Raw genomic sequence first — 26,673 nt, forward strand, 5'->3', positions numbered from 1 at the left:
GTTTCAGATTGATTAAATTAAAATTTTTGATAAATTTACTATTAATTAACTAATTATCTAATACAGATAATAATTTACTCTTTAAAATAAAAATAAAAATAATTTAATTAAATGACAATTATTAATGAATTTAATTATTCATTAACTTATTAATTATTAAGAATAATTATTTATTAGTAAATAACAAAGTTGGTTAATCAAATGAATTATGATTATTAGTAATTAATTAATTAACTAATTAATCAATAAGAATAATTATTTTATAATAATAAGTATTAAATTAAAATATATTTTATATATTATATTATTTATGATTATTAATTGCTGACATTGATAAATAGGTGTGAAGGGTATTATGGTACTTTTGCGTTAATCAGTAGAACTACCTAAAAGTAGCCAATAAATAAGTTTGGATTTCCCTGCCTATTTTTTGATTACTTATAAGTTACACATAAGTAGGTAAGTGAACCCTCACCAAATATGATCTTGATAACCATCGAGTAAAAAGATACCTACAAGTAAAATAAGCTTACAAGTATGATCCTGAACATGCTCTAAGATGGGAACAAATATACAATTTTCCATTTTTCGTATAATTTGCTGTAAGACGGCCCTAGATATCAATTTTATGTTTTTTTCCCAGTCAGCGTAGGCTGCAAAAAGGTTGGCAATTTGGGGGTGACTAGTTAGCGTCCTCAGCGGAAAACGAGGGCTTCAGAAAACCGACCAATTAATGTCCTAAGAACTTGACCCAAAAAAAAAAAAAAAGGCAGCCTCCAATATATATTTATAAGGGATTCCAGTTGATAATTGATTTTTCTTCCACCCTGACGTGTCAATGATCATCTCTACTAGTCAACAGAATCGTACCAACCCTGGGGAAAAGGTAGCTGGTGGATCATATCTGTTTTAATTTTTTATTTTTATTTTAAGGGAGCAAGATATTCAAAAATGTGAACACACACACGGAGAATTTGGACCCTTCTCACCAAAAGAAAAAAAAAAGAGCGAAGGTATTACTATTTTTAATGTAAATTATTGACTTTTTAATGAACCGTGATAGATAATTGTAATCATTTTAAAAATAACACTTATCATGTCTTCATGAACACTTAATGCAACAAATCCAAAAAAATAAAATAAAATAAAATAAAACAAATCACAGTCTTCCATTGACAATCTAAAGCTATATTTAATATGGTAGTGATCTTTACGCTTCTTTTTAGTAATGGATGGATTCATGTCCACACGAGGAAGAAAAAAAAAATTCATTCGTGTATGACATTGTTGTCGTGTTAGCAAGATAATCGTATAATCAGGCTATCAAAAGTAAATCCACAGCGTTTATTTCAAATGTAACTGGTGGCGTTTATTGAATATATAGCCAGTAATGGAAACAAATTCGAATTCTCTCTTTCCTACATCATTGATATAAGAGTTATCGCCTTTGAGATCATAAGTTGTTCAGCTAATCCAATATAAAATTTTAGTCCCCAGCCATTTTCATAGCCCTCCAAAGTCTTGTTTCAGTGGAAGTGATTTTAAGATAGCATTTGAAATTATTAATGTTCAATCCCTATTTGGCACATATCTTAAACTAGATTTTAGAAGGGGAAAAAACACAACTAGGTTTCAACAGGATATGCTAAACCTGTGAAGACAGGTAAAATATGTACGTGTTTTGAATCCTGACTCACATAATCAATTGGGAAAAATTACATATAAAATTTATGGCATACTAATTTCTTTACAACTAAAGGGATTTCAGAAGGCTATATAACTATCAGAACATCCCCCATAACTTTGGATGATTATCAGGTACTTAATCCCCAGCCGCATCACTTTCAAAATATATATCATAAACCCCCCTCCCCTTTATGTTAGGGGTTTATCATAAAACCCTTCTAAAAATATGAACCACAAATTTCTCTTGCGAAAATATACCTTAGCGTAATTTTACTCACCCATGTGCAAATTGAGGTTAATAGTCTTTTGAGAGTTTTCCAATAAAATATTGAAGTTAGAGGGGTTTTCTGATACCCCATAACTTTACGGGGGTTGTTGCCTGATAATCTTCAAAAACTAAGAGGGTTTTTTGGTAGTTAGCCTTCCTAGAAAGCATGATTTAAGTTTGTTTCCTTCAATTAAAGTTTTTGGAAATATGTGTTACCTAGCTCCTATAATTACTTTGTGTTATGCATTTACTCTGTTGGGTATACTTCACCTACTTCCTTTCTTACTTACATGAGTTTTTTAATTAATAATAAGTTTTTTGCACTAAGGTATGTAATGGAATTGACTTTAATTCTTTTCTTTTATTTATTAATTATTATTATTATTATTATTTTTGTCGACTTAGAATGTTTCTCCGTGGAACTTACAAAAGGCGACGACCCATCTCAAGGCTAATTCTTTATAAATTATCATACGCACATACACTTGCAGGAGAAAGGAAAAAGCAGAGCCACAAGCAGCTAGAAAAAGAAAAACAATGGAAGTAACGGAGGCCAGCATTGTGATTCCCAGCGAAGACACCCCAAAGCGTAAAATCTGGCTCTCGAATTTCGATCTAACGTTCGGCGTTAGAGAGCACACCCCATCGATCTATCTCTACCGACCCAACGGCGATCCCAACTTTTTCACGGTGGAGACGCTGAAGTCGTCTCTGAGCAAGGCTCTGGTTCACTTCTATCCATTGGCTGGTCGACTCGAGGTAGGCGAAGATGGCCGTGTCGAGATCAATTGCACGGGCGAGGGTGTCCTGTTCACAGTGGTTCAATCGGAATACGGTGTGGAGAAGTTCGGAGACTTCGCTCCGTCGGACGAGTTGAGGCAGGCCTTGGTGCCTCCGGTCGCATCGTCTCAGCCACCGTGCATGTTGCTGATGGTTCAGGTGCGTGTTTCCTTTCTAAATTCAGAAACTCTACTCGCATCGATCCGTGATATGTCTCCTGAAAAGGGAAATGCATAAGCTCGAACTTCTTTAAGCTCAAATGTAACTTGTAGCATTAACAGCTAACAATGATGATGGATCCTCTTCATCTTCCATTCCCAAATTGAACTGCCATCTTCGAAATCATTATTTCCTTCATTTTTAGAGATTGCGTGTACTTCTATCCAATTTGTGTAAAAGTCAGAATATGACACGCAAGAAATTGTTCATTACATCCAATTTGAAAACAGCCATCTCAAAACTATTGAAGATAATTTAGCGGGGATCCCAATGCAAATTAGGGGTCCACCTCTTCATTCATTTCTCTCTATCTCTCTCATCTCTTATAGAGTGCCCATGGGTACTCTATAGAAAAACCGATAATTTAATAGCAATTTAAAATTGATCAATTTGTGAGAGAAAGATAGAGACTCCATCATCATTGTTAGCTGTATAAGGATATAACTTGCATAAGAATATAACTTGCGGGGGATGATAAAATACCTAAATACAACAGTCCTACGTGGCTAGAGATCCTCTACGACCTTGATTATGGAGAAATCATACATAACTAAAAGCATCTCTATAATTTTTGGATTCCATGCGTGAATGATACTAGAATCTAGAGACCCAATATAGAAAATATCTTTTAATTGTGGGACTCCGTGCACTCCTACACTGGCCATAACCCCTGGATAGTCAATACCAAATCTGAGTCCAAGCTACACAAACACAAAATAATTAAGACGAGAAGAACGTTAACCGTCACCGACAAAATTACCGCATAACCACTAGAGACTTCCCCAAATGATCAGAATAGATGTTCGTGAAAAATAAGAGCACATAAATTCATACTCCGTTTAATAATAAGAGCACATTCTCATACTAGTATCAAACTATTGTTCTTCCAAGCTCGTGTTAATTAATATTCTACTCAACTCTCAGGTAACATTTTTCAAGGGAGGCGAGGTAGCCCTCGGCCTAGCCAACCACGCTGCCGACGGCCGTAGCTCCTTCCACTTCATCAAAACATGGACGGACATCGCGCGTGGCATGTCCGACATCTCCCTCCCTCCTTTCTTCGACCGCACTCTCGTCCGCGCCCGGTCTCCGCCAACCGTCACCGTGGACCACATCGAATACAAGAAGCCCAAAAATTCCAACTCCAACACATTCATGGCCCCTCCTCCCTTCGTCACCTCAATCCTCACTCTCACCAAAAACCAAGTCTCCGCACTTAAAAGATCAACCAACAGAGAAAAGCCGCTGTCCACTTTTAAAGCTGTGATCGCCCACATCTGGCGTAGCGCGTGCGTCGCACGCAAGCTAGCGCCCAACCATGACACGCGCCTCTACACCGTGGCCGATGTGCGATCGCGGCTCAGCCCACCGCTTCCCGGAGCATACTTCGGTAATGCGATCCTTCGTACATCGGGGGACGCTAAGGTCGGAGAGATTGTGTCGAACGCGCTTGAATTGGCCGGAGAGAAGATACAGAGAGCGGTGGCGAGGGTGGATGATGAGTACGCGAGGTCGCTCATCGATTACTTGGAGATGGGGAACGATGAGAGGGAGTGGTTCTTGACGGAGGGGGATCTTCTTGTGATCAGTTGGCTCGGGATGCCAATATATGAGGTTGATTTTGGATGGGGGAAGCCGGAGTTCATGACGAGAGCCAATATGTTCTGCGGTGGAGTCGGGTATATATTGGATAGTCCCGGGGGGAGTGGAGATGTGAGTGTTGTTATGGCGATGGAGATTGAGAACATGGAGGGATTCAAGAAGGCATTTTATCAAGGATTTGAAGATTGATTAGGCTTCGAAGCATAAATTTTGTGTTCATGGAAATTTTGTTGGGCTGTTTGTATTTGGATGGTGTGCAAAGCGAGAGTGTTTAACAAATGTATCTGGGGATGCTTGTTGGTGGAGTTCGAGTTATGACATCGCTGATCATAATGCATCTATATATGTTTGGTGGAAATTCCACACAGTTCTTGAAATAAAACAAAAACTTTTATACTTATTTATTTTTAGACCCAATTTTTACTAGCTTTATTTCTTGAAAGCACACACTTCCAAATTCTCTTTTAAAAAAAAATTAACAAAAATGAATTATCTTTGACGGCAAGTATTTATAATGTGTATATATATATGTCACACCCTGTCTCCTAAAAGCATCTGACGGGCACGTGAGTAAGCCAATAGCATATACAATCGAGATAAACACCACCAAAAAATATATACTTAAGCCTATATCAATGATCGATACATATATCTCATTCACCATACACAGAACAGAAATACACAATCACATATAAAAATAAATATAGGGAACTGAAATACGGCATAAACAAGTATTCAGCATAAATTTACAGTGGAAGCAAGATACTCAATAATAGCAACAAGTCCCTTGGGCAACTAATAGTATCAAAGATATTATGAGTCTGATACCAATGTCATCAACTCAGATACATAAAAGCTAGGCCACAAGGACTCATAAGTCTGAAACAACAACCATAACTATCTACAAACATCAAAGTCACTACATAGCACCAGAAAGATAAAATATAAACATTAAAGTCTAGTAACAAGGCTGAAACAAAACTAAGCAAACAAATAGACAAGCTAGTCGCTAGAAAATCCATCTACAATGGATAATTGGATTCTGAAAGCAAGGGTGGGATATCTGGAGTCGCCACTGGTATGCAAATCAGGACTATCAGAGAACCACCTAGCAAGTGATAAAATAAAGAACTGATTTGTGTACATGTAATGTGTTTCATGAATGCATGATTAGTTTAAACATTAAAAGGCCATCTCATTGTATCAGTTTACTTGCTTTCATGAAAATAATATGCATCTCCAAAATTCAAAACACAGACAATATAGAAATAGATAACTAGAACAACATCAACAAAGAGATTAATAACGGGAGCGCTCTTACCTCCTGAAGTGTGATGTAAAGGTAGTTCATGCATCAAACTAATCATCTTTTACTTAATCTTATTTAGGAAAAGACCTTATGGGATAATGTGTGTTTGGTGCATCTGTTGGGAACAATATTTTGATTCTTACATTACTTGATTTGGGTGTATAGACTCATCTGACTCATCTGGTAATAGCACTTAAACACAACCGTAGGCCAAAAATTATCTATAAGTTGGCCAAATTCCTTTCGTTAGTTAACCCTGTAGGCGTAAAAAATTACCCACGGATTCCCACACGCAGCTTGAGACAGAGCGAAGATTATGAACGTCACTATCTGGGTCACAAAAGCCTAATTGATGTCGATGAGCGCATGAAGTAATTCGACAAACTGTGTGAAGCAACGGAACTGCAGAATAATAAGGATATGAACTGATCGGGAGCCATGTTTTGCTAATAAAAAGACAAAGCATCCTTCATATCCCGTCAGCTCCACATATGATCCAACTATAGGAGCTTGTAGATCTCCTTGTCGGCTTTCCTATGCACTTTGAATCACGTAATTTCGAGTTCGGATGGCAAATATACGACGAAAATGGATAGAACGCGCGAAACAATGTTCTAGGCCTCGGCGAGACACCCACAAGTGTCTCGGCCATTTCTGAGACACCGCGGGTGTCCGCAGTTCCGAAAACTAATTTTTTATAGTTTCAAGCTGTTTTTCAACGTTATGTTAGCCCTTATATTTTGATGATGTTTTACAACCAATATTATCGGTACTAATTGCTTGTTGAGTGATATTATAGTTAATATATATATCAAGCTTGTTAGTACCATGCATAGAGGTTTGGATGAAATATGAGCTACAACGATGATATCCAAAGGAGGAGGAGGCATAGTGATGAAGCATTGTTTATTCAAGAACAATAAATGCAATGAGAAGCTTCATCAACTCAAGCTATATCAAGACTCAAAGAATTGTAATTCTATGTGAGGATATTAGCTAGTTTTTCTTTTCTCTCTAATACTATAATGTAGGCAAGTAGCTTAGATTTCATTTGAAGCTATTGGGATATCACACACACGTTTTCATACTTATATTTTTGAGCGTTTTGACAAAATATCATTTTTCACAAGTATGAGGACCTTTTCGTAAAATTCCTTTTCCAAACAGTTTGTTTTTAATGTTAAAAAACAATTTACAAAGTTACACAATTTTTGGAAGTCATTTAAATATTTTTATAGATTTTTTAAAGAGTCATAAACAGGTTTTATAAACAGTATCAGCCATATCAGTTTACGGTCGACTACACCTGAGTTTTTACCTGCGGAGTCAAACAGAAACTTTCGCGGTCGACCGTCACGGTCGACCGTCAGCTCGAATTTTCCCACGGTCGACCGCTATGGTTGGCTCGCGGTCGACCGTGAGATTCTCACAGTCGACCGCTGTTTACTCTAACGTCTTTTAACGTACAGTTTTAGACGATGATTTTTTACGGGATTTAGGGGATATGGGTATGGGTCTTGGCTGCAGTGTTTTCTCCTATTTAAACCCCCTATACCCCTTCTTCTTCAAGTGTCCCAAACATTTTGAAAAATTAGAGATCTGTTTTTCCTGAGAGCAAACTTTCAAAACTTGATTTTCTCTGTTTTCAGTTTTACTTCCTACCTTCAGTGTAATCTTTCTTCTTGCCATAGGGACATTGTAAAGAGAGAGTTTTTACACTATTACTACTGTTGAGAGCTTGATCTTGTGGAGATCAACTGTGTGGGAGTGAGATCTTGTGGTGATCAACTGTGTAGTTATGAGATCTTGTGGAGATCGTTGTGTAGAAGAAGTTCCGGCTTTCAAACCGGGTTGTGTAGTGGATTCTCCTTGAGAGTGGGGAGCGGGAACGTAGGTCAGCGGGCTGAACCTTGTTAATACATCACGCGTCACTTGGATAACAATTTCTAACTCTATCTCATTTGTTATAGTTGTTCATTTTGTGATTTGTTGCTTGTCTAATTTTTATTACACTATTATAGCCTTAAGACCCTAATCACCCCCCTCTAGGGTCCAACAATTGGTATCAGAGCTTGGTCTCTATATTAGTTTTTGGTTTAACCACCTTAGAGAAAAGATCTCATGGATGCTTCAATAAATGTGCATATGTTAGAGGGACAATCCACCACTAGACCACCACTTTTCACCGGTAGTAAATTTTCTTATTGGAAGGCTAGGATGAGGATTTACCTTCGTTGCATTGATCTTGACATTCTAAAACTCATAGAGAAGAAATATGTAGAAAAGCCCAAAGTTGAGAACATGACCGATGGAGAAAGGCACAAAGCTAATCTCAATGCAAAGGCCATGAACACCTTAATTTGCGGTCATTCCCCCAATGAGTATAATAGGGTTTCTACGAGTACAACCGCATACGAAATATGGGTAAAATTGTGTATTACACATGAAGGAACCCCCCAAGTTAAGGAATCCAAGATTAGTGGGCTTATGCATGAATATGAGTTATTTAAGATACTTCCTAATGAATCCATTGATGCTATGTTTTCTCGCTTTACTAACATAATCAATGAATTGCATGGTCTTGATAAGAAATTAACTATCCAAGAGACGAACTACAAGATCCTTCGTTCATTGACTCCGGTATAGAAACCCAAAGCTACGATCATAGAGGAAGCTCATGACCTTACCACTCTAGCTCTCGATGGCTTCATCGGCAAGCTTAAGGTTCATGAGAAGAAGCTCAAGGAAAAGGACAAGGAGGAAGTGCCCCTACGGGAAGTTGAGGAGCCATCACAAAAAATAAAGACCATAGCTCTCAAAGGAGCTAGTGATAACTCCTCATCATCGTCGGAGAGTGAAGTTGATTTTTCTAGAGAAGTAGCTCACCTCTCTAGAAGAATATCTAGACTCATTAAAATGAACAAGAAGTTTAATCATCGACCTAATAACAAATTTTCTTCACGTGTAGGAAAGCAATGAACTGGGTCATATCGCTAAAGATTGCCCCAAGTTCAAGGAAAAATACTTGAAGTACAAGAAGAAGAAAGCCATGTATGCCAGATGGGAGGAATCCGAACCAAGTGATTCGGATAGCAATGAAGAAGGAGCTAAGTTTGCTCTTCATGATCCCAACATTTGCTTCATGGCTTATGAAAAGGAGGTAGTTTCCGATACCGAAAGTAAATCCTTTTACATGCAATGTGATCTAGCTACCGCTTTAGAAGAATTAAACCTTGAGTTTAAAAGGATGTCTAAAGAATTTTCTTCCTTTAAAAAGTTGCCTGCTTCTTGTGATGCTAAACTAGAACAACTACAAACCTTTCTTACTTTAAAAGATGAATTGCTAGGGGATCTTGATTTTGAAAACAAACAATTAAGATCCAAGATTGAAAGACTTAAAATTGAGAGTGGTAGGATTAGACCCACTCATGCTTATGCTAATTATCATCATCATGAGAGAAATAGATTTCATAGATCTCATGCCTCTACACACAAGAGAAATTTTGTGTGCACATATTGCATGAAACGTGGTCATATTTCTACTCATTGTAGGATTAAAGATAATCATGATTTTTATGGAATGACATGGGTACCCAAAGATACCAAGCTTACTAACCACCAAGGACCCAAGATTTGGGTACCTAAAGTTACTATACCTTCATCTTTTGTAGGGAACATCACGAACACGACGTAGAGAGATGTGATACATTGATAGTGGTTGCTCACATCATATGACGGGCAACAAAGAGCTATTTGCAACCCTATCAAGGATTAAAGGAGGTAGTGTCTCCTTCGGTAGTGGAGAGAAAGATAAAATCATTGATATTGGATGTATTGGTAAGACACCCTCTCCCATTATAGAAGATGTTTATTTGGTTAATGGCTTGAATCATAATCTTTTTAGCATAGCCAATTGAGTGATAAAGGTTTTGATATTTCCTTTAAACCGGACAAATGCATTGTTAGCTCAAATAGAAAAACTATTTTTGTTGCAAATAGAAAATCTAATGTATACATTTTTGAGATAAATGAACTAGTAGATCAAGATGTCAAGTGCCTTGCGGCGGTTGATGAAAACCCTTGGATTTGACATAAGAGGCTTAGACATGCGAACATGGAATTAATATCTAAATTATCCAAGAGGAATCTTATAAAAGGGTTACCAAACTTGCACTTCATCAAAGATACCATATGTGAAGATTGTGCTAAAGGTAAACAAACTAAGTCTACCTTCAAATCCATCAATGAGGTATCAACTTCTAAACCTTTGTAATTACTTCATCTTGATTTATTTGATCCTATGCGTGTTACCTCTCTTAGAGGCAAACACTATGTTTTTGTTATCATTGATGATTTTTCTCGTTTTACATGGACAATCTTTCTTGCAAGTAAAGATGAATGTTTTGAAGAATTTTCGAATAATGTTAAAAGAATTGAAAATAAAAAAGATTTAAAAGTTATCAAAATAAGAAGTGATCATGGTGGTGAATTTCAAAATATTTTTTTCTATGATTTTTGTGCGCATCGTGGTATAACTCATGTGTTTTCCGCTTCAAGAACACCACAATAAAATAGTGTTGTTAAACGGAAAAATCGCACCATACAAGAGATGGAACAAACTATGTTAAATTCTTTTGATTTGCCTAAGTATTTTTGGACAGAAACCGTCAATATGGCTTACCATGTTTTAAAACGTGTTTTGATTAGACCAAAGCTTAAGAAAACTCCTTATGAACTATTTTATGGCAAAACTCATTTTATTGGATATTTTCGTATCTTTGGTTGTAAATGTTTTATTTTAAATACAAAAGATCACCATGATAAATTTGATTCTAAAATTGATGTTGACATTTTCCTAGGATATGCACCTCGAAGTAAGGCTTATAGAGTCTTCAACAAACAAACTCTTGTTGTTGAAGAATCTATAAATGTTACTTTTGATGAGACTAATATTGGTTTACAAGTTGGTTTGCCTAGGAAAGATGATGATGATGTTGAGGGAGGATTGGAATTCTTGCAAATAAATGAAACACCCTCAATAGATGTTCAAAAGGATGGGAAAGCACAAACAACATTCAAGAGAAAGAATAAGAAGAACTCCTCATAGCATGGAAATTTGCACCAAATCATCCAAAGGAGCAAATCATTGGGAATCCTTCACAAGGGGTTCTAACTCGCTCAAAGGCTTTGAGTGAGTGTGGTAATGTTACCTTCTTATCTCAATTAGAACCTAAGAAGATTAATGATGCTTTAAATAATGAATTTTGGGTTTTAGCTATGCATGATGAACTAAACAATTTTCGAAGAAATGATGTTTGGAAACTAGTTCCTAGACCTAACAATGCTAGTGTAATTAGAACAAAATAGGTTTTTAGAAACAAACTTGATGAACATGGCATTGTAACTAGAAATAAAGCTCGTTTGGTTGTCTAATAATACAATTAAGAGGAGGGCATAGACTATGATGAAACCTTTGCACCGGTTGCAAGGTTAGAATCAATTAGGATGTTTTTGGTATTTGCAAGCTTTAAAGATTTTAAATTGTTTCAAATGGATGTTAAAAGTGCTTTTTTAAATGGTTTTATAGAAGAGAAAGTATATGTTGAGCAACCCCCCGGTTTTATGGATCATGATTTTTTCTAATCATGTTTACCGGGTTCAAAAAGCTTTATATGGGTTGAAACAAGCTCCTAGAGCTTGGTATGCTCGCCTCTCTAGTTTTCTTCTTGAAAATGGTTTTTCTAAAATAAAAATTGATAATACTCTTTTTGTAAGAAAAAGGAAAAATAATTTCATTTTAGTTCAAATATATGTTGATGATATCATTTTCGGTGCTACTAATGAATCTCTTTGCAATGATTTTTCTAAAGTTATGCAAGATCATGTTGAGATGAGCATGATGGGAGAGCTCACATTCTTTCTCAGGCTCCAAGTCAAGCAAACTAAGGATGTGATATATATTTTTCAAAGCAAGTATGCTAGAGAATTGGTGAAGAAATTCAATTTGGAGAATTCTAAGCATGCACCAACTCCCATGAGTATAAGTGTCAAGCATGATGCGGATGATAGTGGTGAGGATGTGGACCAAAAACTATACCGAGGTATGATAGGTAGTCTTCTTTATCTCACTGCTAGTAGACCCGATATCATGTTTAGTGTGTGTGCATGTGCACGTTTTCAAGCTTCTCCTATAGCATCTCATTTGATTGCGGTTAAGAGAATTATTAAATATGTTCATGGAACAATTGATCTTGGTTTATTTTATCTAAAAAACATCTCTTTTTATCCATATGGTTTTTGTGATGCCGACTTTGCCGGTTGTAAGGTAGATCGCAAGAGTACGAGTGGTACATGACAATTTTTGGGTAACTCTCTTGTCTCTTGGGCTTCCAAGAAATAAAATTGTGTTGCCTTGTCCACTACGGAAGCGGAATACATTACCGGCGGCTTATGTTGTGCCCAAGTTTTGTGGATGAAACAAAGTTTAGAGTACTATGATTTGATTTTTCAAAATATAAAAATCTTTTGTGATAACACTAGTGCTATCAATATTTCAAAAAAATTCGGTTTTGCATTCTAGAACCAAGTATATTGATGTGCGCCATTATTTCTTACGCGATCATGTACAGAGGCAAGATGTATCCCTTGTGTTTGTTGATACAAAATCTCAATTAGCGGACATCTTTACCAAGCCTCTTAGTGAAGATGATTTTTGTCGCACCTGAGTTTTTACTTGCATGGGATCTTTTAACGTACCGCACCTGATATTTTACCTGCGGAGTCAAACAGAAACTTTCACGGTCGACCGTCACGGTCGACCATCACGGTCGACCGTTAGCTCGAATTTTCCCATGGTCGACCACCACGGTCGACAGCAAAAGTCTCTAGAAAATTCTGAGCTTCGAAAGTGGCTCCCCCCCCCCCCCCCCCCCCCCCCCCCCGACCGCCGTTTACTCCAACGTCTTTTAACGTAGAGTTTCAGACGATGATTTTTTATGGGATTTAGGGGATATGGGTATGGGTCTTGGCTGTAGTGTTTTCTCCTATTTAAACCCATATACCCCTTCTTCTTCAAGTGTTCCAAATATTTTGAAAAATCAGAGATCTGTTTTTCCTGAGAGCAAACTTTCAAAACCTGATTTTCTCTGTTTTCAGTTTTACTTTCCAGCTTCAGTGTAATCTTTCTCCTTGCCATAGAGACATTGTAAAGAGAGAGTTTTTACACCACTACTACTGTTGAGAGCTTGATCTTGTGGAGATCAACTGTATGGGAGTGAGATCTTATGGTGATCAACTGTCTAGTTGTGAGATCTTGTAAAGATCGTTGTGTAGAAGAAGTTTCGGCTTTCAAACCTGGTTGTGTAGTGGATTCTCCTCAAGGGTGGGGAGCAGGGATGTAGGTCAGCGGACTGAACCTTGTTAACACATCGCGCGTCACTTGGATAACAATTTCTAACTCTATCTCATTTGCTATAGTTGTTCATTTTGTGATTTGTTGCTTGTCTAATTTTTATTGCACTATTATAGCCTTAAGACCCTAATCACCTCCCCTCTAGGGTCCAACACGTTAATCACCTGGATTTATTCCAACTGATCTGAACCAATCCTAGAACGTAATAAAGTGGTTATGAGTGAGGATAAGATTGAATTGGTCGTTCTTATCTAAAAAAAGAGGTCCCAAAGCCTATAAGTACAGCCCAGGGCCTTTATTTTTTGAGATCTTGAATTCTAGAGCATCGGCGAAGCCCTACTGAATTGAAGATCGAAGGAGCACGAATTTCAGAAGAGAGGAGAAGATCAGATCGAGTTCTTCAGTACAGAGAAGAAGAGTTCGTCAGATCTACAGGTTCTGGTTCTTTTCTTTGAGATTGCCCCATTGCGGTGATCTTGAAAAGAGTGATTATCTCATTATTGCCGAGATAATTATTTCGGTTTCTTGATTCTTTCGCAAATCAACGAAGCTCTGAATCTGATCTGATCGTTTAGTGCTCCACGAATATCAACGTCCCTGTCTTAGGCCAAGATCCCACACAAGCAGCGGAAGATAAACATCTGTTGTGTTTGTTTGAAAGAAAGTTGTAATTTTTGTTGAAAGTCTTATAAAAAGACTGTTTCTTTGAGTTTATTGTAAACATTTGAAGTTGTAATGAACTCGTCAATGAAATTGACTTTCTCACCAATAAAGCTGGCGACCACAGCGGGAGCCAACAGCTTCGCTGCTGAAGCTGTCGTGCCACAACCAGTGATTAAGATCCTGGTGAATGAAGAGATCGAATACGAATTTGACCAGCAGAAATTCGAAGAGTATATCTCTTCTTCCTCCTCCAGATCTGCCTCTCCTCATAAGCACAAGAAGGTCTCCTCTTCCGGGAAAGCTCACTGGACTTTGGGCTCAAAGATCCAAGATCCTCTCACCACCACTACACTTACACCTCATGACACCCCTCCAACGTCCAACGAGGTCGAAACTGTATATCTGAGCCTCCCCTCCATCAAAAGTTTAGCTATTGAAGGTGCGTCGACTCTGTCAAAGAGAGTGTACCAAAGACAATGTCAACGCCTTACACGTCAACTTGCTAAGGCTTTGGAGCTAATAGATGGGATCCACTATGATGTGGATCTAAAATCCAGGAAGTGCTAAGAACAATAATGGTGATTGAACAACCCCTCCTCCAAAGCAAAGAAGAACGAATGGGTCCGCGTCGAAAGGACCCTCTCTACCCTTGAGGAGTGAATCCAGAAGCACCGCGCATTGCTTGCGCATGCCCACGTCCTTGTGCGAAAAGCACAAGAAATGCAGAAGGAAGAGGCGATTAAAAGATTGCCCAAGCGTAAATAGGTGTTGATGCCGAAGGTCAAATCAGCGCGTAAGGCAAAGAAAAACAAAGTTACCATTCAGACTTCGTCAACTCCAAATCCCGCTCCCCTTGTCCCTGTACCTCTGACAAAGCCATATGATAGTGTGTATCTCACTAAATTTAGAGTTCCTCTAAAAGACTGCCTTGGTCCTTTCCCCAAAAATCGAGATAAAGCACCTGATAAGGAGCGATTGAGACCGTTGAAAGGCTCCCAAACAACCCTTTAGGCTGGGGGTCATACTAATCCCCCCAATAATAATAATAAAGAAAAATCTCTTATGACCGATCGTATCAGATTGCGAGTCAAAGTTCAAGAGCCTGTTAGAGTTTCATGCTCACGAAGGTGTAAATCTGAACGAGTGACTCTTGGAGACGCCAATAAAGCGTCGTATCCCCAGAGGGAAACATGTTCGTCTGATGACGATGTTATACCTGGGAAGTCGTGCTAACATACGATGAGTTGCTCTTGTCATCAGGCCAATGAGTTATACTATCAGGCTGGGGGTACGAATAAGTCTCGGAAGTGAAATACCCGAGAAATGGACTCTTACCGTCCGTTTGTGAAAATCATTAAAGCAGTGTTGTCAGAATGCAGCTACCATGAGATTGGTCCCCGGAGGGTCTCTGTATTTGAACGAATCTCTACTAAAATGTGCGAACCAAAGACGAGGCGTTTCCGTAGAAGAAGGCCAACCGGCTTAGGTGACGAGTTCCCTTGAGTAACTATCAACATGGCTGACAAAGGCAAGTCCTCGCGATGCTTCAATCCTGAACCTTTTGCAGAAGTATCTCAGCGCATGACTTGGCTGTGGTCTGGAACTGTCAGACCTAGACCCAGGAGGTCTCGGTCCTCGGACGACGAAACATCAGATGCTTGCTCTGCATTGGCTTCTGACGATACGGCATCCAGTACAGGACCATCTTATGAGTCATTTATGATCAACATAGAACAAATGACTAAAATTCTTGAGGACACTCTAACCAAGCAGAAAGAGAATTTCAAATTTGAAATGGAGATGGCTATGCAGGAGTTGAGAGACATGTACAGCCAACAAATTGCGGTACTGACGAATTAGCAGGGAGAGTCTAGCCGTCGTAATAATCCTAACCAAGCTGATAGCGATCGGGAAGCGGATGAGAATGCTAACATGGACACCCCTACCATTGACAACAATGCTGGGGGTGATCCCTCGGATGATAACAATACGAAGGAGGACCACATCACTTCTCCCCGGAATCGCTCGAAGAAAGATACGAGCGAGGATAAGAAGATGAGGGACATGGAGAGAAAAATCAATGCGTTGATGAGCGCTCAAGAAGTAAAGAAGTCTGGAATACCCTGTCCTTACCCGAGAGAGTAGGAATTAATCCCGTACCCGACAAAGTTTAATTTGATCAACTTCACGTTGTTTAACAAAAAGGGTTTCCCCACTCGGCACTTAATATACTTCAAGTCTCATTTGGGAATAATCTCCGAAAATGGGCCCTTGATGGTCCGGTCATTCATGGCACCCTTCGCGGGCCTGCTTTCGATTGGTACCACCATCTCAAGCCTGGTAGCATCAATAGCTGAGATGACATGGAGAGCTCATTCCTCGGCAATTTCTTTGATGATGACGTCGAGATATCAATCAGAATGCTCTTTGATGAGAAACAAGAAGACAAAGAGACGGTTGACGACATTGTCAAGCGCTTTCCGAATAAGGCAATGAATTGTCGAGATCCAGTCACAGAGGACTTCATCCTCCAAACCTTTCATAACAACCTGTCTATTGATATTTGGAAGTTATGAGAGTAGCACCATCTAACACCTGGAAAGAGTTGAAGGTGTGCGGAGAACATGCCGAATGCTTCCTCAGAAGGAAGAAAGCCGAAAGAAGCTAATCGACGACTAACCCTCCAAACTCAAGCTTTGTCTCCCGTGGTAAGGGGAAGGCACCTGCAGCAGTTGTTGATGTTAATCAGACGTCACAACAACAACCTCGAAGATAGAAAAAGACTTCGGATCCGAGACTTCAAAAAGAGTACTCCTTTAAGGACAAAGAAGTTCCAACCATTTTCGAATCCCTCCTTGAGAACAACAAGATCAAGCTACCACCTATCGTAAATCAGGAGGAAGCTGACAATACTGTGGATCTAAAGTACTGTGCATACCATAGGAGAATCCTTCATCATACCAAGGCTTGTTTCGCCCTCAAGAATAGCATCCAAATCTTAGTTAAAGCTGGCGTTATAACGCTAAATTAATCTATATCAGCACTCCGAATAGTATACGAGTATAAACTGCTTCTCAATCCTCCAACAGGTATATGAGGTTAAAATGCTCCCTGCATACTTCAACAGGTATATGAGTCTAAACTGTTTCCTTTCTTTCACGGGATGTTCCTGGAGAGTGTCATGCCTGGTATTCTTAAGGATAACCCGGTCATCCAACTAAGTATAATGTTAGACCCAGTTTCGCAAAGAAAGCTGGGGGTGGATGATTCTTGTAACGGGAAGTTTCCGGAAGAATGTTACATATAATATTCTTAGGGATAACCCGGTCATTACAAACAAAGTGATAAATACTAAACTCCCGCTGTTAAAGTCCTGACATAGCACTGGAAATTTTAATTTGAACGGTCTATTACGATTGTCAAATTCCCTTCGTGTCAAGATCTTGTCACTTGATACCAAGAACCCCCACTGAGTAATCGGTACAAGTCAACACTCCCACACTGATTTGTACTCTCACTCCTACTGTCTACCTGGTCAAACTTTCCTACAGTTAGGGCCACAACTAAAATCCCCTCTCGATTCTTCCAATGAACAAGAGGTCAACAAATCAAGTGATCAAACATTCCTACAGTTAGGATCATCTCAAACCCCCCATTTGGTCAAACCTTCCTATAGTTAATGCCAAAATCAAAATCTCCTCTTGATTCCTTCCATGAATGAGAGGTCCACTTTCAAATCGAGTGATCAAACCTTCCTACAGTTAGGGTCACCTCAAACTCCTACTTAGTCAAACCTTCCTACAGTTAGGGATAAAACCATAATTCACTCTCGATAAATAAGAAATTTACCTTTAGTTCGGTAATCAAACCTTTCGACAGTTAGGATTATTCGAATCTTTTCGATTCTCGGAGTGGAGATCCCTGTAGGCATCCAAAATTGCCTATAGGTCCCCGCATGGGGCTCGAGACATAGAGAAGATGATGAATATTGCTATTCAAGTCATAGAAGTTCATTTGACGATGACAAACACACGAAGTGAGTCGATGGACCATACAAAGCAACAGAACTTCAGAATAACGGAAACACGAGCTGATTAGGAGCTCCGTGTAGCTTATGAAAGATGAAGTGCTCCTCATTTCCTATTTACTCCACATATGATTCAATTATGGGAGCTTATAGATCTCCTCGTCAGCTTTCTGATGCATTTACGATGTAGCTTATGTAATTCCGAGTTTAGACGACGAATTTATGATGAAAACGAATACAACACGCGAGATAATACGTCAAGCCTCAGCGAGACACCAAGAGGTGTCTTGCGGCAGACTTGGCCCGAGACAGCTAAGGTGGGCTGTCTTGGCCCACAGGCTTTGTGCCGAGAACCAAGGAAGGTGTCGTCAGCGCCAAAGACTTGCGCCCGAAGACACCAAGGAGTGTCTCGGCTAGGTTGGCCGAGACAGCCACAGATGTATGCAGACCCGAAATACTGTTTTTGGTAGATTAAAGCGGTTTTTCGATCGTTAACCACCTGGATTTGTTTTAATTAATCTAATATCATCCAAGAATGTTGTTAAGTAGTTACAACTGAAGATAAGATCGAATCGATCATTCTTATCCGAAAACAGGGGTCCCTAAGCCTATAAATACAGCGCCAAGGCCTTCATTTTTTGAGATCTGGATTTCTCGAGCATTGGTGAAGCCCTACTGAATTGGAGAATGAAGAGCAGCCATGAATTTTAGAGAGGAGGAGGAGACTTCAGTGAATTCTTTGGCATAAAAAAGGAGAGTTCGATAGATCTGCAGCCCGGTTCTTTTCCTTGAGATTACCCCGTTGCGATGATCTTGAGAAGAGTGGTTATCTCACTGTTGCCGAGATAATTGCTTCAGTTTCTTGATTCCTTTGTGAATCAACGAAGCTCCAGATCTAATCTGATCGTTTGGTGGTCCACGGATATCAATATCCCCATCACAGGCCAAGATCCCATGCAAGTAGCGGGCGATAAACACCCGTTGCACTGTTTGACGAGAGTTATACTTTTTTTGTTTTCATTATGTAAGGGTCTTATAAAAAGACTATTTTTTGTTATTGTAACGACTAAAGTTGTAATGACTACATCAAGGAAGACATCAACTTTCTCCCCAAACAAGCTGGCGACCACAATGTGAGCCAACAGTCTCATCAACGAGGCTGTCGTGTCGTAGCCGACGATCAAGATCCTCGTGGATGAAGAGGTCGAATATGAGTTCGACCAATAGAAGTTTGAGGAGTACGTCTCCTCCTCTTCCTCCAAATCTACCTCTCCTCACAAGCGCAGGAAGGTCTCCTCTGCCCGAAAGATCCGCTGGTCTTCAGATCTGAAGACTCAAGAAGGCAAATTCCCCGCTACCGTTGCTGCAGCCGCACCTCACAATGATCCATCAGTGTCCAATGAGACCAGATCTGCAGATCTGAACTCCTCCGTGATCAAGGAGTTAACTGCTGAAGGCGCGCCAACTCTATCAAGGAGAGCACGTCAAAGGCAACGCCAACACCTCGCACGCCAATTCATTAAGGCTTTGGATCTGGTGGATGGACTCTATTACCAAGCGGATTTGGAGTTCAGAGAGCGCGAAGTGGCTAAGCCATCTCCATAGCAAGCTTCGGGAATCTCCTCCCAACCACCTACTAATGAATGGGTTCGTATCAAACAGAACCGTTCCACTCTTGAGGAGTGTATTCAAAAGCGTCATGCACTTCTTGCGCATGCCCAGATCCTTGTGCGAAAAGCACAATAAATGCAAAAGGAAGAGGCAGTTAAGAGATCACCGAGATCCAAATAAATTTGGATGCCAAAAGACAAATCAACGCCTAAGGCAAAAGCAAGCAACGTTGCTCCCCAGCCTTTATCAACTTCGGATCCCGCTCCTTCTGTCACCACACCTTCGGTGAAACCCTACGGCGACGTGGACCTCTTCAAATTTAAAATTCCGTTGAAGGGTTGCCTGAGTCCTTTACACAAAGATCAAGGCAAAGCGCCTATTAAGGAATGATTGGGACCGTTGAAGGAACCCCGAGCAACCATCCTGACTGGGGGTCGTACGCGACATCCTAACAAGTTGATTCTCGTAACTACCCGCGTAGAGATGCCTGCACAAAACCAGGAGCCCGTTAAAATTTCATCCTCACACGGGTGTGATTCTAAACGTGTGACTCCTCCTAAAGCCAATAAAACACTACCTATTCAAAAGAAGACATGCCAAATAGACGACAGCATTACACCTGAGAAATCAAACCACCAGCCGATATATTGCTCTAATCGCAACGTCGATGAGTTGTACTATCGGGCTGGGGGTACAAATAAATCTCGAAAGAGAAGTACCCGGGAAGCAGACTCTCACTGTCTGTGTACCAAACTTATCAGGGCAGTTTATCAGCATGTAGCTGCCCCAAGACCGCTCCACAGAGGGTCTCAGTATTTGAAAGGATCTCTACCAGAACGTCCAAGTCCAAGCCAAGGTATTTCTATAGAAAAAGATTAGATGCGCAAGATGATGAACTCCCAAAGGTCACCATCAATATGGCCGATAAGGAGAAGTCAATGCGAAGTTTCAATCCCCAACATTTTTTGGACATATCCCAACGTATAACTCGGTTACGCACGGGAACTACTAGGCGTAGGGACTATCAGAGGATGAATAGCGGATTATCCTCAGAAAATGAAGCATCTGATGCGAACTCTGCCATTGCTTATGACAATACAGTGTTCAGCATAGGACAATCCCGTGAGGCGTTTATGGTCAAAACCGAGCAAATGGCCAAAATCATCCAGGACGCCTTGGCTAAGCAAAAAGAGAACTTTAAGTTCGAAATGGAAATGACTATGCTGCAAATGAGGAAAGAGCATGATCCACAGATCCGAGCCTTGTCGAATCAAATAGGTGAATCCAGTCGTCACAACAATGTTAGTCAAGCAGCTAGCGATTCAGTTGTGGATGAACATCTCGATGCAGATAACCTTCCCGTTGACCAAAACGCTAGGAGTGGCCCTACTGAGAATAATAACGTCGGGGGTGGTCCCGCTAATCATGACAACACTGGGGGTGGCCCCATTATTCCTCCTCAAAATCGACCAAGGAAGGATACAAGCGAGGATGAAAAGATAAAAGACCTTGAGAGCAAAGTCAACACTCTGATGTCTACTCGAGAGGTGAAGAAAACCGGTATTTCATATCCTTACCTAAGAGAGTGTGATTCGATACCGTATCTGGCGAAGTTCAACCTAATCAACTTCACGCCATTTGACGAAAAGGATTCCCCCACTCAGCATCTAATCTACGTCAAGTCTCACTTGAGTGTGATTTTTGGGAATGAATCCCTGATGGTTCAGTCATTCGTCAGCACCCTTCACGGAGCTGCCTTCGATTGGTACCGCCATCTCAAACCTGAAAGTATCAACAGCTGGGATGATCTAGAGGACCTGTTCCTCACTCACTTTTTTGATGATGACGCCAAGGTGTCAATCAGAACACTCTTCGATGAGAAACAGGAATACGACGAGACGGTCGACGACTTCGTCAAGCGCTTCCGGAATAAGGCGATGAACTACCGAGATCCGATCACAGAGGACTTCATCCTCCAAACCAGTCATAACAACCTCTCTTTGGACGTGTTGGATGTTATAGGAGTAGCACCATCCAGCACCTGGAAAGAGTTGAAAGTGCACGGAGAGCAGACCGAGCGCTTCATCAGAAAGAAAAAAAGCCGAGAGAAGCCAACCGACGACTAACCCTCCAAACTCAAGCTTCGTCTCCCGTGGTAAGGGGAAGGTGCCTGCAGCAGTTGTTGATGTTAATCAAATGACGCAACAACAACCCTGAAGATAGCAAAAGACTTTGGATCCGAGACTCCAAAAGGAGTACTCCTTCAAGGACGAAGACGTCCAACCATCTTCGAATCCCTCCTTGAGAACAACAAGATCAAGCTACCACCTATCGCAAATTTGGAGGAAGCTGATAATACTACGGTTCCAAAGTACTGTGCGTACCACAGGAGGATCATTCATCCCACCAAGGCTTACTTTGCTCTCAAGAATAGCATCCAAACCTTGGTTGAAGCTGGCATCATAAAGCTCAATTAAGTCTAATGAAAACTCCGAAAAGTATACGAGTATAAACTACTTCTCAAAACTCCAATAGGTATATGAGTCTAAACTGTTTCCTTTCTTTCATGGGAAGTTCCTGGAGAATGCCATGCCTGGTATTCTTAAGGATAACCCGGTCATCCAACTAAGTATAATGTTAGACCTGGTTTTGCAAAAGAAGGTGGGGGTGGATGATTCATGTAACGGGAAGTTCCCGGAAGAATTCTACATGAAATTTTCTTAGGGATAACCCGATCATTACGAACAAAGTGATAAACACTAAACTCTCACTATAATTTCTGAACAATCTTTTGCTGAGACGAGATTCAATCACTTCGTTGGATCAATTTTCCCTCACAAAACTCTCATTGGTGTTTGACCACTCACTGTCTTCCACCACAAAATCCCCCATCGATCAGACTAATTGACGGTGGGACCACCAAAATTCCTTTCGGTTGAATCCACTCAAATTCCCGCTACATCTGTGCACTCAATACTCCCATTGTTAGAGTCCGAACATAGTACTCGGAATTTTAATATCCTGATCGTTGACGATTGTCAAACCCTTTTGTGTTAAATATTTCTCACTTAACACCAGGAACCCTCTTTGAGTGATCTATACGAATCAACACTCCAACTGTAATTCGTACTCCCACTCTCACTGTTCATTTGGTCAAACCTTCCTCCAGTTAGGGCCAAAGCCAAAATCTCCTCTCGATTCCTTCCATGAACGAGAGGTCCACTTTCAAATCAAGTGATCAAACCTTCCCCAAAATCTCCTCTCGATTCCTTCCATGAACGAGAGGTCCACTTTCAAATCAAGTGATCAAACCTTCCTACAGTTAGGGGTCCACTTTCAAATCAAGTGATCAAACCTTCCTACAGTTAGGGTCACCTCAAACTCCTGCTTGGTCAAATATTCCTACAGTTAGGGCCAAAATCACAATTCACTCTCGATAAATGAGAAATTCATCTTTAGTTCGGTAATCAAACCTTCTGACAGTTAGGATTATCTGAATCCTTTCGATTCTCGAAGTAGAGATCCCACTCTTAGTTTCACTCTTCAGATTCTCAAAGTGGAGATCTCACTTTGAGTTTCCTTTGTAATTGGAGATAAAATATAAAATTCTTCCTCTCCAGCATCGGGTTCGTCTTTGCTCCAAGAGAAGACACTACTTTTTAATGCCAAAATCCGTGCTTCACACGCGCGGGGAATTTTATCCCGAATTCTAAGTAGGGCTAAGTCAAAACGCCTAATACGCGTTACCGGTTTAGTCTTTTACCGATTGAAAAGGACACCAGAATCTAAGTCTGGGGAATTTTACCCCGAAGCCTAAGAAGGGATAAGTCAACGCCTAACACGTGTTGTTGGTTAGTCTTTTGCCGTAAAAAGGACAAAAGCCAACATATTCGACATTGTGGCAGATTGTTATTCATAACATCAAAATCCGTGCTTCACACACACGGGTAATTTTATCCCGAATCCTAAGTAGGGATAAGTCAACGAGTAACACGCGTTGACGGTTTAGTCTTTCACCGATTGAAGAAGACACCATAATCCAAGTCTGAGGAATTTTATCCTGAATCCTAAGAAGGGATAAGTTAGCGCCTAACACGCATTGTCGGTTAGTCTTTTGCCATAAAAAGGACAAAATCCCACATATTCGACATCGTGATAGGTTGTTATTCATAACGCCAAAATCCGTGCTTCATACGCGTTTGGAATTTTATCCTAAATCCTAAGTAGGGATAAGTTAACGTCTAACACACGTTGTTGGTTTAGTCTTTCACTGATTGAAAAGGACACCAGAATCCAAGTCTGGGGAATTTTATCCCGAAGCCTAAGAAGGGATTAGTCAGCGCTTAACACGTATTGTCGGTTAGTCTTTTGCCGTAAAAAGAATAAAAACCCACATATTCGATATTGTGGCAGGTTGTTATTCATAACATCATAATCCGTGCTTCACACGTATGAGGAATTTTATCTCGAATCCTAAGTAGGGATAAGTCAACTCCTAACACGTGTTGCCGGTTTAGTCTTTCACCGATTGAAGAAAACACCAGAATCCAAGTCTGGAGAATTTTATACCGAATCCTGAGTAGGAATTAGTCAACGCTTAACACGCGTTACCGGTTTAGTCTTTCACCAATTGAAGAAGATACCAGAATACAAGTATGAGGACCTTTATCCTGAATCCTAAGAAGGGATAGGTCAACGCCTAACACGCATTGCCGGGTAGTCTATTCCCGTAAGAAAGATGAAGTTTACGTATTCAATATCGTAGCACTAAAAGAGTTAACTCTTTTAGCATAACATCACATGCGTAACGGACTTAAACAATCCGTATGCAAGCCCGATTCAAACGGTAATTGGTAAAGGCACGTCAAATCCGTTGATGGCTGAGGATTTGCCAAAAATCCTGAGTCTGCATCTGATACATGCGACCGGGTAGTCTATTCCCATGAGAAAGACGAAGTCTACGTATTTAATATCGTAGCACTAAAAGAATTAACTCTTTTAGCATAAAGTTACATGCGGAATGGACTTAAAAAATCCGCATACTAGCCCGACTCAAATGGTAGTCGGTAAAGGCTCATCAAACCCGTTGATGGCTGAGGGTTTGCCAAAAATCCTATACATGTAAGAGTCATTGACGCACCAGCTTTATTAGTTGGTCTCGTGACTTGAGCATCCAACAACTTCAGGAAAAGATCCATACCTAAAGATGAATCAGCTTTAATAATTGGTCCTGCAACCTCAACACTTGTGACTACCACGCGTTATGATGAAAGTCAACGTCGATCAACGCGTTGCGGTGAAAAGTCAACGCTGGATGATCCGAAACCATAAGGTCAACACCGGTCAACGCGTAACCCTAGGTCAACGCCGGTCAATGGTTTTGATGAAAAGTTAACGCGAGGCGATCCAAAACCCTATGGTCAACGCCAGTCAACGCGTAACCCTAGGTCAACGCCGGTCAACACGTTAAGATGAAAAGCCAATGAGGGGTGATCCGAAACCCTAAGGTCAATGCCGGTCAATGCGTAACCCTAGGTCATTGTTGATCAAAGCATTATGATGAAAAGTTAACGTAAGGCAATCCAAAATCCTAAGGTCAACGCCGGTCAATGCGTAACCCTAGGTCAACGCGTAACCCTAGGTCAATGCCAGTCAATGCATAACCCTTGGTCAATGTAAGTCAACGCATTATGATAGAGATGGTCAGTTAAAAGTCAACTCGACGATACGAGCTAAAATAAACTCACCAGTTTTGATTCGAGACTTAGACGACGGCCAGATGATAAACGCAGCGCTGAAAGAACTTCGGTTATTCATTAAGATATTGAATAGACTGAAAATCGAAGAAGTCAAGAGTCAAAGCTAACTACAAACTTCGGTTATTCATTAAGATATTGAATAGACTGAAAATCGAAGAAGTCAAGAGTCAAAGCTAACTACAGGTCCTTTTATACCGACTGAAGGTTGAATAGACTGAAAATCGAAGAAGTCAAGAGTCAAAGCTAACTACAGGTCCTTTTATACCGACTGAAGGTTGGACCGATCGTATTCAAAGTATTTCAGGCTCATCTATAAAAAAACGAGACTGAAACACTTTGGAGGAGGTATCTGTAGGCGTCCAAAATTACCTATAAGTCCCCACACGCGGCTCGAGACAGAGAGAAGTTGATGAATATCGCTATTCGAGTCACAAAAGCTCATTTTATGACGACAAACATACGAAGTGAGTCGATGGACCATACAAATCAACGGAACTTCGGAATAACAGAAACACAAGCTAATTGGGAGCTTCGTGTTGCTTATGAAAGACGAAGCGCCCCTCATGTCCCATTTACTCCACATATGATCAATCATGCGAGCTTATAGATCTCCTCGTCAGCTTTTCAATGCATTTTGAATCTCATGATTCCGAGTTTGGATGACGAATTTATGATGAAAACGGACATAACGCACGGGATAATGCACCAAGCCTCGGCGAGACACCAAGAGGTGTCTCGGCCAAGACTTGGCCGTGACACCCAAGGGTGTCCGCAGACCCGAAATGCTGTTTTTGACAGATTAAAGTTGTTTTTCGATCGTTAACTACCTGGATTTGTTTTAATTAATCTGATATCATCCAAGAACATTTTTAAGTAGTTATAACTAAAGATAAGATCGAATCGATTGGTCTTATCTGAAAACAGTGGTCCCTAAGCCTATAAATACAACTCCAAGGCCTTTATTTTTTGAGATCTGGAATTCTCGAGCGTTGGCGAAGCCCTGCTGAATTAGAAACTGAAGAGCCACGAATTTTAGAGAGGAGGAGGAGACTTTAGCGAATTATTCGACATAAAGAAGGAGAGTTCGATAGATCTGTAGCTTGGTTCTTTTCCTTGAGATTGCCCAGTTGCGGTGATCTCGAGAAGAGTGGTTATCTCGCTATTGCCGAGATAATTGATATGGTTTTTTGATTTCTTCATGAATCAATGAAGCTCCGGATCTGATCTGATTATTTGGTGGTCCACGGATATCAACGTCCCCATCACAGGCCAAGATCCCACACAAGTATAGGGCGATAAATACCCGTTGCGCTATTTGACGAGAGTTGTACTTTTTTT

The 26,673-nt window shown here is 40.3% G+C and overlaps 1 protein-coding gene across 1 annotated transcript; it reads left to right on the forward strand.

Annotated features, from left to right (window-relative positions):
* Positions 2,404 to 4,922, forward strand: LOC109844025 (putrescine hydroxycinnamoyltransferase 1-like). Its single transcript, XM_020413029.1, has 2 exons — positions 2,404 to 2,893; positions 3,878 to 4,922. The coding sequence occupies exons 1-2, from the start codon at positions 2,492 to 2,494 to the stop codon at positions 4,742 to 4,744; spliced, it is 1,269 nt and encodes a 422-aa protein (XP_020268618.1). The 5' UTR covers positions 2,404 to 2,491; the 3' UTR covers positions 4,745 to 4,922.

The sequence above is a fragment of the Asparagus officinalis genome, chromosome 5, assembly GCF_001876935.1.
Source record: "Asparagus officinalis chromosome 5, Aspof.V1, whole genome shotgun sequence".
In the NCBI taxonomy this organism is placed as follows: Eukaryota; Viridiplantae; Streptophyta; class Magnoliopsida; order Asparagales; family Asparagaceae; genus Asparagus; species Asparagus officinalis.